General features: G+C 37.9%; 1 protein-coding gene across 40 annotated transcripts in view; it reads left to right on the forward strand.

Annotated features, from left to right (window-relative positions):
• Positions 1–14623, forward strand: part of DST (dystonin) — a 300235-nt gene that overhangs the window by 259160 nt on the left and 26452 nt on the right. For all 40 annotated transcript variants that reach the window (XM_084516227.1, XM_084516265.1, XM_084516238.1 and 37 more), the window contains 7 exons: positions 126–281; positions 2605–2802; positions 3291–3419; positions 6518–6688; positions 8057–8212; positions 8437–8643; positions 10301–10420. In XM_084516227.1, the coding sequence (XP_084372353.1) occupies positions 126–281; positions 2605–2802; positions 3291–3419; positions 6518–6688; positions 8057–8212; positions 8437–8643; positions 10301–10420 (1137 nt within the window). The remainder of the gene's footprint in view (positions 1–125; positions 282–2604; positions 2803–3290; positions 3420–6517; positions 6689–8056; positions 8213–8436; positions 8644–10300; positions 10421–14623) is intronic.

The following is a 14623-nucleotide window of genomic DNA, read 5'->3' on the forward strand; positions in this document are numbered from 1 at the left end:
CTCTGTTTTTTATGCTATCATATGCATGGACTCCACTCTGGAGTATGGTGACTAATGGTAATTTAAGCTGATTCAACAGCATCATGAAACCGTTTTATTGTTAATTTATTTTATTTTTACTATAGCACAAGCTGGAAGGTGCCTTGTTAGCCTTGGGGCAGTTCCAACATGCCCTGGATGAGTTACTGACGTGGCTGACGCATACAGAAGACTTGCTGAATGAACAGAAACCCGTGGGTGGAGACCCCAAGGCTATTGAAATTGAACTTGCCAAACATCATGTATGTAATTATAATGAATATGAACTGAAATGTTTTCTGAGGTTTATCTTAGAGATGAGTCTTGTAGTAAAACTTTGCACTTGATAAATAATTCCCTATAGAGATTTTTCAAGATGCTGAAATTCAGGCTTAGAAGAACTAACATCTTTTTGTTTGCTTCTCTGTATTCCTTCTTCCTTGCATGTACCACACAAGTGGCATAGGTTTTAGCCAAAAACAGCAGCTCACCCTGGCCTCCCCCTTTATTCGCCTTTGTTTGATCCAGGGAGATCAAAAGTCATCAAACCTGTTACTCTTCCTGAAGCAATACACTCTTGATTAGTTGTTAAGGCCACATCTTACAAAACATACTTCACCTTTATACAGCTTTGTTCTTTCTTATCAGAAAAAAATATTTTGATTTTTAGCTCTGAAGTCTGCAAAATTGTATCTTAGTTGGGTCTAACTAGAACACAGAATGCTGCTCTGATTCTCTTAGCAATTTTTCGGGGTATCCATATCTTCATCTTATTCTCCTTGCTACATACAACATAAGGGTTTTTTTTGTGATGGCGGTGTTTTGTTTGTTTGTTTGTTTGTGTGTTTGTTTGTTTCAGGATAGTTAGTAGCTAAATTGGCATTGGAGCCCATGGAAGAATATTTCCATTATTCATTTATTTTGAAGAGTATCTCTAAAGAGCAAGCTATCTTCTCTACTTGTTTGTGTGGCTCAGTGCTGTTCACGATGTATTTTTTGTAGGCCTGAAGATTTCATGCTAACCTCATAAATCCTCTCCTGCCATTTAGTTTTTGGCTTGCATATGATGTGAAAAACATTCTCATTCAGAGTTAATTTTTGGCTTAGAGAGTATAGATTGAAATTGACAATACACAGATAATTAAGGCATTTTCATTATATGCCACTGTGCAGCTTCTGAAGCCTTTTGGGTAGTCAGTTGGAACTTGGGCAGAGTGAAATATATGCATGCCCTGTGTGACTACTGATAGAAACAAGGCCTTTAAAAATAATAATAATTACAAACCTAGCTTCCACTCCATGAACCTTTTATATGTGTTTTACTACTGAAGAAGCATCCAGACATCAGTTATGACTTCATCTGCCTTTAGTACTGAAGGAGTTCAGCAAACACATGAACCAATCTACTTCCGTTTCGTAAAACAGAGTTTATAGGTTAGGAAGTTCACACGGTAGTGCATCCTGTGGTAGTCTGGAAAAACATCCATCTCCTGAATAACTTTGGACAGAATAAACCTTGTTCCTAGTGAGCCTCAGTAGGAAGGAAGGGATAAGATTCATCTGCTTGTGTGAATATCCCCTTTTTTTTCCTGTCAGGAAAATAAAACAACAAATACCTTCCAGTGTGTAGCCTAGAAGAATTAATGCAAGTGTGATACACATATGTGCACCTTGTGATACCAGGACTACCTGTAACTTGCTTTTTTATCAGGTGCTTTGTATGTTTTATTTGAAAGTTCTTCTGTTTTTAGCTTCTTTTTTTTTTTTTTCAGTGGAAGAGAGCAGTCATAAAGTTTGACTTTTTAAGTAGTGTTTTTCATTCCCTTCTTAACCATTTCACACATCTTTTTCTGTTCTTTATTCCTGGTATTTCAAAGGCTTCCATTAATCTTAATGAAATCTTTCTGAAAACAGTGTCTTTTTCCCAATTGTACTTTTTTGTCCTTGGTGGTTTTACTGTGGGTGGTGGTAACAGGTTTTAAAACAGATGGAGATTTTATCGTGTTAGTATTACAGTCGTTCCCCAGCTCTTAGGACAGTTGAAGTGTCCTGCTAGCCTGTCATAACACAAAGTTGGTTGTAGACCTGAAATGCCAGAAAAGACATTGTGGCAGTCAGAAGATTGTTGCTCCCCTCTCTCTTCTCTTCTTAGCCTACTGCTCCAAGAGTAATCAGCAATAGTATGTGTAACATTGGTTTCATACCTTACCCTCAAAACCAAAGAAGAGTGTTATTAAAGAAAAGGATGTAGTAAACGAAGGAAAGTGAGGTGTAATACTGGATGCCTCAGAAGTGATTCTTCACTAGCAGTGCCGGAAAGCTTTCATAATTTCAGGAAGTTATTTATTCATAAAGAATACTTTTTTTTTTCCAATATATAACAATAAAATACAGCATTTTGGCAGATTAGTCTGTTACCGCTTTTGAGTGAAGTAAGATTAGTTATTAGCTTTAATCACTAGTACTTGTGCTGATTTTAAACTATTGCCTTGTAACTGGGTTAGAACTAGTTTGGTTGCTATGTTTGCCTTCCTTCCATAACTTATCAGCATGGCCAGTCACAGGTGCTGCGTGTTACAATTGTAGGTGCTACAAAACGATGTTTTAGCTCACCAATCTACAGTGGAAGCAGTTAAGAAAGCTGGAAGTGACCTGATTGAATCAAGTGCTGTTGAAGAAGCAAGTAATTTACGGAGCAAGTTGGAACTTCTGAATCAGCGCTGGCAGAATGTGTTGGAAAAAACAGAACAAAGGAAACAGCAGCTGGACAGTGCCTTGATCCAGGTGAACAGGAAATGATCAGATAGAGATAACTCAGAAAAAATGTCTTTTTACATGAAATACATAGATGCATGTATTAGAAGTTGGCCTAAATAAAAAAATAGATGCTCCTAAATTTGGAGAAAGTTTGGAACCAACTGTATCTTCCACAGCTGGCCATTGTCTTTTGTAGTGCTGCATCAAGACTTTAGTTTTGACCTATGTGTTTTTAAAAGGTGAAATTTCTGTGTAGGTATATTAATCAGGGAAAACATTGATCTCACAGTTGCTCGTTTAACTTTCTTTCAGGATTTCCATAATTTTTGTTTTTATCATTTATGATAAATGCAGTTAGCTTAAATTTTGTTTTTCCTTTGCTTTTTTTTTCTTTCATTTCCTCCAATTATTGCAAATACCTGATTGAATCTGTTGCCAGTATACTTTTGCATCTGAGTTAGTATTTAGAATGGAAAACATTTAAGTAAGCTCTAAAATGATACGGTGTAATTTAGGCCCAAGGTTTCCATGGTGAAGTTGAAGATATGCAGCAATGGCTGACAGACACTGAACGTCAGCTGTTGGCATCAAAACCTGTTGGAGGCTTACCAGAAACAGCAAGAGAACAGCTTAATACCCATATGGTAAGTATCAGTATTAGAATGCTTTGCAAATTGCATTTCAGGGCTAACTATCTTTCACAAGTGTTTATGGTAAATACAGAGCATGTTCTATATATCACAATGTCTGTACAGTATCTTAAAAAAAATTTAATGGCCTTCAAAACAACACTGTTATTTTCAGTGTAGTGAAGTAGTAACTTGGGATGTGCCCAAAGCAGAGCCATTAATAGTGTTGAGACTATAAAATAAGCTTTTTCATCCGTAGTTTCAGAAACAAAAACAGAAAGTGTTTACAGATTTTTTGGTAATTTGTATGCTTCTTTTCCCTTCTGTTCCCATAACTAGAATTGATGTTCTTTCTCAGATACAAAGATGAATCTAAAAGTGATCCACGTTCATTTGGACCTTGAATTAAGGGGTTCAATCCTTTATTCTTTATTTAACCAAAGCTGACATTGAAATCATCATTAGCACAGATGTAATAAGGAGTAATGGGTCATATAAACTCTGCTTTAATTAGAAATGGAAATCTGATCAGGATGTCTGAATTATTCCCTTCCTTCACTTCCTTCCTTTAAAAGAAAAACCCTATGGATTTTTCCCCTGTAGAACTATAGAGCTTGATAAAGGATGCCTTGACTTGAAGTCTTGAGGTAACTCAGGGGAATGTGGCTCCTGGTGCTCCACTTTTAGAAAATCATGCTGTGCTGCTAGGCCTGGATATAAGCCCAAACCCAGGGATCTGAACTCCTGACCTCCTGGCTCAGATGTAATAGTGATATTTTCTGAACTGTCCTTGAGCTCTAACATGCCTGACACAGTTTCCATTAAAACACTGCATTGTCACAGCTTCATAAATCAGGTTTTATTTTGGATTGATGCTAAAGGCCATTGCCCACAAATGTGGGGCATTTTTTTCAAAATTTAACGGCAACTATTTTTGAGAAGGGACATTATTTATAGTTTTTGAATCAGTTATGACAGGAAACAAGCACAAAACACAGAAATAACATTGATTCTTTGACATCCCCCTCCCCTCAAATCTTTCTAATTTTGTGTTTTGAAAAAAAAAAAAAAAAAACAAAAACACAGAATCAAAAAAGTAAAGAAACGACCTTTTTGTTCCTGCAAGGGTGGGGGCTGTCTAATCAAGAACCTGTGGGAGTCAGTGGAATTCTTTCCATTTTTCATCCTGGGCCTGGAATCACACACAGAATTGCAGTTGATGTTGGAAGGGACCTCTGAGGATCACCTAGTCCAATCCCCCCTGCACATTGCATGGGATGGCGTCCAGGCAGGTTTTGGATATCTGCAGAGAAAGAGTCTCCACAATGTCTCCGGGCTATCAGATCAAGCCCCCAAAAAAATTCACTGAAAAAGTTCAGGGTGTTTAGGGTATATTCTTCTACTATGCAAATCAATAAGCCATTTTCTATATTTCTTGCATTTACAGGTTGAGTAGTTAAGGAATCTTAAAACTGAATGTAATATTGTTAGAACAAGCATGAATGTGTCCCCAGTAATAGTAATCTATATGTACAATTGTTTCCTAACTGTACGTTTTTACAGCTGCAAACATCGTCTTGTTATTTTTTAATGTATTTAACTTTTAAAAAACAGGATTTGCTTTCAGTTTAGTTAAACTCAATGCATCTGTGCAGTTCTGTGTGAATTCTCTAGCTTTTTGGCAGCTGAAATGCTGAGGCCAGTTGTCCGGTTGAGAACAATTTCTCATAACTTCCAAATTCAAACTGCTCTTACGGGATACAAACCATGTTCATTTGTGACCTGAAACTGAAAAGGAAATTTTACTATATTTTGTTGTGTTTCTCATTGGAAATAACATTACGAATCATCATCTTGAGCATAAGGTCTGTTTCTACAGTTCTGAATAAGGACTCAACTGCAATCAGTTCCCAAATGGAGTTGCGATTGGGTAGCATTTCCAGCTAGGGCAGCTCCAGGAATACAAGAGAAACGAAGCAATGTTAAAGGACACCAACGGAAACGGGGCTTAGAAAGAGGCCTCCTATCTCAGACTGAGCCTACCCCAGTGTTTGAGGCCACTCTTGCCATGTTGTGCCCCACTTGTGATGCACTCCCTATGTTGACTTCTGAGGGGTTCCCACACTGCAGTAGAATAAGGTGCTCTGGGGAGTTAGGGAAACCAGAAATATTTTTAGGAGTTTGGGAACATAGGAAGAATCGGGCTAGGTCACAACAGTTTTTCATGGACCTCAGGAAGAAAGAAAGGAAGCTTTCTGGCCTTAGCTCGTGATTCAACTGAATTTCTACTTTGCCCTCCTCTGTAATCAGATATAAATAACCCTCTGTCCAAAACCTCTTACCCCAGAGAAAATGTTGGTTTTATGCTCTTTTCTTGGGGATAAGAGGAAAAAGTTATTTTCCTCCCGTCAGCAAATCAATTATTGCTCATCTCCGGGAAGACATTCCTCACTTTGGAGCCTGTACCAACTTTGTTGGTGCATTTTGAAAGGTCTGTTGCCCCTTTGAGTCAGAGGGACATATATGAGCTCCAATTCTCTTGCCACCTCATCTTCAACATGGTTAAAAGAGAACAGTGAGTCCAATAGTTAGCAAGTAAAACAGTTATTACCATTATTTTTCCAGCTCTCTGTATATGTGTAAAATGTCTGCAGCGCTCTTGCCTAGTGAGCGAGGGAAGATACAGACAAAACAAAAGAGATGATGTACATTAAAGCAGCCCTCCCAAGTTGTCCCACCTGCTTTCAAAGGTGTGTGGGTAGGTTGGCTTTCAGTGAATGCTGACACTTTTTGTGTTGCAGCTACAGATGGACTGCAAAAAAAAAAAAAAAAAAGAGTTATAGCAAATCTTGTGCAATGAGATAAGTGCATAGTACTTTCTTTGCCAAGCTTTGGATCTCAGAAAAAAACATCTGACAGACAATACAAGTTCTCATTTCCTGAAGAATTGGGCCCTTTCTTTGCTCATTTGGCTTTTTATGAATTACATATGTTTCCTCTATTAGTCTTAATCATACCCGCAAAATGTTGGGGGAGGAATAAATACTATGCTAACATTTGTAAAGAGTATTGAATTTCTACCTGACTTATATTTTGTTGGTTTCTTTATTTAGGAACTTTGTGCTGCCTTTGAAGCCAAAGAAGAGACATATAAGTGTCTAATGCAGAAAGGCCAGCAGATGCTTGCAAGATGCCCAGAGTCTGCCGAAACAAATGTTGAGCAGGACATAAATAACTTAAAAGAAAAATGGGAATCAGTACAAACAAAGCTCAGTGAAAGAAAAGTACGTTTTTTACATAAAAATAGTAGTGTAAATAATGTATTTAGGACTGCTAGTGTTTTGTCCTTTTACACATGCATACTTCCTTGGTCTTTTAGATCTAAAGTTGTAGAGAAATTTTGGAGAATTCATTGGTATATTTAGCAAGTACTGGGAAAAAATGGGATTCTAGGAGTTTATTATCCTTATCTGGGGGTGAGGGCAGGTGAGAAGGGCAGAAGGTTGTTCCATAGAAATATGTTAACTGATACTGATGATACTCACTTTACAGGGTGAGGGCTTTTCTGGTTTTTACTACAGTGATTGTAGACATGAGAGAAGGAATTAAATTATTTGATCATTCAAGTTTATTTCCTTCTCTGTATGGAATTGCTGCATTAATTTTTCTAGCTTTTATCCATTTTTTTTTTGGTTAAAAATCCCAAACACTTGGCCGTCTGCCACTTAGTTCAAGTGACTGCCTTCTGCTCTACTGTAGATCAATACCATGATTTCACTGATGTGCAGCATACTTTTTCTTATTATTAACTTCATTTTGCTTTCATTCCTTCACGAAGTGTAGTGCATTTGTTCTACCTCAGTCAAACAATGAAGAAAGTCAGTAATTACGAACAGAGGAACTTGACCTCTCTGTACAGCCCTTATGTGTGTAAAGCACAAATATTTAACTCACAACTTAGTCGTATTTTAAAGTGAGAATTCTGATGCATACTAAGGTAACTGCATAATGAAAGAGTGTCAGACTAATTAATACATAACATGAGTGCCTTCTTGCAGGAAGATGTAAGGTTGGAGTGCTCAGCTGAGCCAGCAGTACAACTGAAAATCTGACTGCTCTTTCATAGTCAACAAAAAACCCTGTATCCAAAAGTTGTCTCAGTTCAGGCAACCACAATGACAATTGTGCGTTGTTAAAGAGAAGTGTCTAGGCAAACTTGTTCTTTCTTTAGTGCAAGAGAACAAATAAGATGACCTCTTTGAGGCTCTTCCAAGTCTATTGCCACCTTAGATTTCTGATATTCTACAGGTTTTGCATACAAAATCTTAAATCCCTATGTCCCATTATGATTAACTACCAGAAGATGAAATGATCTAAAATAGAAAATGTATCCTACTACTACGTGCTGTATTTTACACTATCATACATAGTGTCACTGTTACTTTTCTATCTATCTCCTTTAACATGCTCAAATGCGGGCTATTATTTTAAAATACAAAACTCAGAAACTTGGAGTTGGGAAAATGCTTAAAAATGTTAAACTAAATGCTAAATTAAAACAGTTTACTCCAAAATGCTAAACTAAAATAGTTTACTTGGCTGAAGCCCCTGCACAATATCAAATTCTATTAAAATATGACCTATCTTTACAGACCAAACTGGAAGAAGCTCTTAATTTAGCAATGGAGTTCCACAACTCACTTCAAGATTTCATCAACTGGCTTACTCAGGCAGAGCAAACTCTAACTGCAGCTTCTCGGCCAAGTCTTATCTTGGACACTGTCTTGTTTCAAATTGATGAACACAAGGTATGTAAAGAAACAGATGTGTAATGTTTTTCTCCAGTTCTGCAGAGATACTTTAACAATGTTCAAACAAACCCTGTAACACTAGCACTTAGAAACATTTATTTTGTTTAAAATTGCATTTTATAGTCTTGCTACATCATTCCTTATCAGACTGTTTTTTTCGGTGTTTATCCAGCATATGAGCAACATAGTGTTTAGAGTAATTTTCTACTTTTTTTCCCAAGGTTTTTGCCACAGAGGTGAATTCTCATCGTGATCAGATCATAGAACTGGACAAAACTGGAACCCATTTGAAATACTTCAGCCAGAAACAGGATGTTGTCCTTATTAAGAATCTGCTGATTAGCGTACAGAGTAGATGGGAAAAAGTAGTCCAACGCTTAGTTGAAAGGGGAAGAGCTTTGGATGATGCAAGGAAACGAGCCAAACAGGTAATCGAACAACAGCTGTTGTACAATTCTTTGAACTTAGCTGAAATTACAACCAGACTCTTGAAGTATATGGTGCTTTAAAGCACACTTTCATGTAAGTCTGGGTTAGTGTAACAGGCTCTCGGTTAGTGGAGCAATTTCAGTGATTCAATCATGGTGCACTTCATTTGGAAGGTGCAAGCTTCATTTTCAACTTGAGCAGTGACTTCTGTCTGCAGTACGGGATGGTTTGAAAGAAGAAAGTTAGTGTGGCTTCCAGATGTAGATTAGTAGTGCCATCTGTCCTCAAAAAGAAGTTACACAATCGATCCCTTAGCTATTAAAGAACATGTCAAACCCCTATTAGTAGTCTGTGAGAATATTGCTTTGCATTTTCTTCTTGGGTTTACATTTTGCCCTAGTTAATACACATGATTTCTTCGATTTCTTTTGGTAGTTACTAGACCATTATCTCCCGTGTGGTAAGATTTCTGCGTTTATATCCTTACAAACCCAGAGAGGTTTTTACAGACTTCTCACCAGGGAGCATTAATTTTTTTCCTTAGACTCATGTTTCCCTCACTGAAGAACATAAATGATAAGATGCAAAATGTGTGAGAGGAATGTAATATATTGAAACATCAATAGGAAGTTCGAGCTTTTTTTAATCACATAGAGCTTTGGTTACGTTCACAGCCAAACCACATTCTCATGTTCGCTGTTACTGCCACGCAGCTCATAGAGTAAGAACTCTTCTGAGCAATAAATTAGGCCATAAACCAATCAAACATTATTCATTTTCCGGCAGTTTCTGTTGTGCATTCACACACGTGGCCGTTCTGCAATGAGATGGACAGTAGAGAAAATTACATCCCTGCATCCATTTACAGAGCTGAATACAATGAGTTTTATTCATTTAGGATAACAACTATCTGTGCAGAGCAGGGGAGGAATACTTATGCCTGATCCACAGCCCTGAACACCAGGGTCCTAGAGACTTAACAGTTTTCTGAACTGGTTTCTTGTACTTTCATGTGTAGGCAGCCCAGGCAAGAAAAATTTTCAAGAGGCATGGAGAGAGAAATGACAGGCTTGGAAAAATCCTGTCCCAAAGGGCTGCCACTTTGTGAAAGCTGGTTGAATCTCGACTCTTTCCCTGCTTCCTTCCCTGAAGCACTGTTGTTGTTGAGAAAGGAAGGAAGATCAAGAATCTGTTCTGTGCCCGTCAAGATAGTACTTGATATAATGAGAGCATTTATGAACGTCTCAGGGAAAATCTTGGGCAATCATCCAGGCAGTTTTCCCCAGTGATTTACAGCTGTCATCCCATGCAGGCAATAGCTAAATCCCATTCTTGATGTATTTTGTATTCATTACTAAGAAGGTAGGAATCTAAGTGACCAACACATCAACAGAAGTTACCAGTGTGTCTGTGAAACATGCACACTAGGCATACAGATTATGTACATTAAAAATTGCTAAAAAGGAGGCTAAGTTCAGTGGAACCCATGGTTGGGCCAGTCCCTCTTTGAGAAGCCTGGGAGAAAAATCGCACCAAACCTTTCCCAGGGTTTTGGTACTTGTTTGGCCTGTAAAGAACTAGTCAGGGTTTAATGTTTATGAACTGTTTTATGCACCAGTGCATTTTTACATCTATGCAAATCTCACTTTCCTGCAGTTCCATGAAGCCTGGCACAAACTTATGGAGTGGCTGGAAGAATCTGAGAAATCTCTGGACTCTGATCTTGAAATTGCAAACGATCCTGACAAAATAAAGATGCAGCTTGCGCAGCATAAGGTAAGTCGTGACTGATGAAATGCAAGATGCCCACGGAGATGTAAGTCTCAACCTTGTACTGTTCAGTCAGCAAAGGAAGTAAACTTATGGCCTCGCTACAATGAAGAGTTTGTTAGCATTGAATTAAATGGTGGCGTGTTACAGGTGGGGAGTCAACAGAGCTCTTAACAGAACCTGGTCTGTGGTAGAATGGTTAATGACGAAGAGGAAAGACATAAAAATACAGCACCAGGGAAACTTTAAAAGAGGAATCTCTGAAGAGCTTATAGGCTTTTTTTTTCAGTCCTTACAACACAAACTTACCATCCAGTTACTTTGTTTGGTATTTTCCTTTTAATGTTACAGGACTACCTCAAAAATAAAAAACAATCTTGCATTTTTATCGACAGCTGCTTTTTAAGTCAAGTAGAAGTAATAATGAAGTCCTCCATAAAGTACAGTGACACTGTTAGTAGAAAAGGTAGTTTCTCTGTATAGGATTAAAAATTCCAGGACCACCTTTCCACAAATGCAGCTACGGAGGAGAAAGTGTAAAAATCTCTGCCATTGACATGGCTTTTCAAACAAAAAAAAGTTGATGTAAAAATGAAGGAAGCTCTACAGTTATAGCAGACAGAAAAAAATGAAGGACAGACAAAGCTTCATTTTTACTTTTGTAAACAGCCTAAAATAATGTATTAGGGAAGATTCAAGTGGGTGACATAGAATCTTCAGGGACAGGCTGTGTCTAAAGATTTATCTTGGAGCAGTTTCATCAGAGACAAGTATTGAAATATCACTTATTTTTCTGGATTTTGGCATATATTTACTTTTACTTTTCATGTTGACTTTAGAGTACTGCATTTATTTCTGTTATTTCATTCTGCACAATACCTAAGGTTTTGCATCTCAGCTCTCTACACCCTCTGTGTGTAGTTTCTGATAATTGCTTTTACCTCTGATAAGTTTTTACCCTGAGCATTAATGATTGGTTACTGCATCAGTCTGCTGCACATTTTTATCGTCTCTCAGCTTCCATGATGATATAAGTATTTTTTATCAAACAGGATAATAATATTCTACTTTATATGGGGAAGTTGGCTGCAGGTCAAACAAAAATAGTTTTACCTACGTTTGGTGTTAAAACTTTTAGATAAAACCTGCATTAACATTCTGTTATGCTAACTCTGCAATTTCAGTTTGTTCTGGGCTAGGTGGTGTTGCCAGAACTTGAAGTCAGCTCTGAGGATTTAGAAAAACCTCTATTAAGATCTTCTTTCTTGTATTGTCTGACTCTATCAATCTTTTAATCCTTCCACTCCTTTTTTTTTTTTCTTTCTTCTTTATATAAAAAGTTCAAACTCCTCACAAGTATGGTGAACACATTGTGACTTAGCTTTGAGGTCCTTTTTGGCCCTGGGGATTGACACACTGTCTTAATTCTCCTCCTCTCTTCTGAAGTTTTAAACTTGATAGCCTACTTGTTCTCTGTACCTACAGCAGTACATTTTATGAGCCCAAACTTCCTCAAACAGGCTGTCAGATTCATCAGTTCCCCCAGTGACAGATTTTCTCCAGGTTCTTTTCGTATAGCATACCTGCAGAGAATAGCTGGTTAAATTGCTTGAATCTCCTTTAGTATAAGGAATGGGCTGGAACATAGCACGGGGGCATTAGGATTGAAACTGGTTATTCGGAGGAAAAAGATGAATGTATACGAGAGAGGGAGTTTGCTGAACTCTGTGACTTTAAACTTCAAACAACCCCCCCCCAAGAAATCAACTCAATTGTTTTTTAACGAGCTGTCAAACCTCCCAACACTGCAATGTCCTTCCTTGTATTTTGAATCTTTTCCTTCCACTCCCACATAGACCCTCTTTTGTCTGTCTTTGTCTTTTCTGTCCAGCCTTGAAGGTTTCCTTGCTCCATTTAGCTAGTGATTTTACTATCTAAACCGAGTGTGTGCTGTGTGTGTGCTGTAAGCAATGATTTGGACTCACTCTTTGCCAGTTGTTACTGCCAAAAAAAAAAAAAATGCCCCGAAAGAGAAAAGCCAAGATATGTTTTCTTTCTCACTCATATCTAGTGCACTGCCAGGGACTTTTGGGGGGTTATTCATGGTCTGTTTATCTGAAATTTTTCCTCATTTTTAGAAGTCAGGAGTGGAAAATCCCTTACTAGCTTAGCCAATCCAGTCCCGCACTAATGCTGAATGTTCCTTACAGTACATTTATGTGAACCTAACTGATTCTATCTGTATGGTCTTGCCTGTCTTCATTAGAAGAAGATAAATAATTAATTATTGAGATTTCATTCATCTCTTGGCAGCTAAAATGTCTTAAACCAAAATCTACTCTCAGCTATACCTCTGTGAAATCGAATTCAAGTAGATTTGGTACAGTGTGTGCAGTGCCTCAAAGAGTGAATTGACTGCAACCCTTTGTTCACCTTTAAATCTGTTTTTAATATATGCTCCTCCCCTGACAACAATTTCATTGTGTTTCTTTGTGCAAATCAAGAAACGTTGTGCATGTAGCTTTAAGTAGTTAATGAACCCCATCAAACAACGGGAGCACTAATGTGTGCGTCATTTGTTTTGAAGAAACTCTTATAAGGATCTGGTTATTTTAATTTTGAAAAGGCTTTTTATTTCTGTAACAGTTCGAGGTTGACAATGGTGTTTGTATTCTTTCTTAAAACAAGATTCCTTGTTTTATTTGAGGAAAATGAAAGGACAATAGGGAGATACTCGATTACAAAACAATTGCTGATTTTTTTTAATAGATTCTAAACCTCAGTTCCCTCTGGACCCTGAAATAACCATAAAATCAGGACAGGGCAGTATTGAGTAAGATTTAAATAAGGAACCTTGAATCACCCTAGGTAAAGTTAGCGTACCATCCCCATGTCACAGCCCAATGCCTCATACTTCACACACCTCCACTGCACCTGAGCTTTCCCTGGTGTGAATTCACATCTAAAATGAGCAGATGGCTGTGTGAACGGATAGGAAAGCTGGTGAAAGAGGCATGAGCTACCACGGCACTGGCTAGTGCAGAGCAGCTGGGAACAGCTTGCAAGTTGGAGATGAGCAGTCGTGCATGTGCTTGCTGTGACCATGTGAAGTCTTTGCAATCTTTATGTGCCCTCAGGAATTATTAAGAATTTTAACTGGTAATCATTTCCATGCTGGATTTTATGATATTAAGCATCGCTCTGAGAATCAGGTGGAAAACCATTTTAGCAAACATTGAGCAATAACTCTTTCGGCCTGGTATTTTTTATTATTTTTTTAATTAAAAAATTAAAAAAAAAAAAATGTCTATATATGAAGTTTCTAACGCAACGTTTGGATTTTTTTATACTGTTTTCCTACTAGCAGTTCATGAAGGTGTGAATTAAAGCACTTCAAGCATTACTACCATTCATGAGCTACTGTGTAAAGTTGGTTTTATCCTTTGGTAGTGTTCAGTTACTTCATTATTTACTCTGTCATTCTGTTGACTTCTCTGCTGATATCAGAAGTTTCTGTATGTTCCTCTGCGCCTGTGCAAAGCTTCTGGAAGCTCTGTGCAGCAGGAGCAGTCAGAGCAGGCTGGCAAATGCAGCTGCTGTGTCACCATCACTCTTCCAGAGTTCCTGGATTACAGTAACCTGTTTATGATCATGACTTCCAACCCAAACTGTGTTGTTTGGGAAGCCATCTGGCTGCTTCTTGTACCTAAATCTGTATATTTTTGGCATACAGTTCTTCCCAATTGTAGTAGGCTTCAGTCTTAGGAAGGTTAAATGCTCATGGATGGAAGAAGTTCCCCATTTTGTTCACACTGAGATAAAACAGAGTAATGTTTGTCGCCTCCAGGGTGCTCTGCGCTACTTTGAAATCTTAAAATACATAAATGTAGTGTGAAGAGTGCTCAGTTCATAGTTCCCAAACTAGAAGTCCTTTCGCATTCTTCTGAACAGCCAAGGCAGCCTCTTACTGAAAGTTAGGTTGTAGGAATTATGGTAAGACAGGAACCATCCCTCATTGAGGGAGGAGTTTCCTAGAGTTGTTCCTGTAGGTGTAGAGCTGTTTCTTTTCGCAGAGAGGGATGAAAGGCATGGCCTCTGCTAGCATCAAGCTTTGTAGAATTTCAGCTACACTGTGTGGCACTAGCAAACTAAAAACTTAGCATTAAGCTTAACATTTTCTTGCAGCAACATTGATTATTTACATTGCAA

This window comes from Aythya ferina (genome assembly GCF_964211825.1).
Source record: "Aythya ferina genome assembly, chromosome: 3".
Classification (NCBI taxonomy): domain Eukaryota; kingdom Metazoa; phylum Chordata; class Aves; order Anseriformes; family Anatidae; genus Aythya; species Aythya ferina.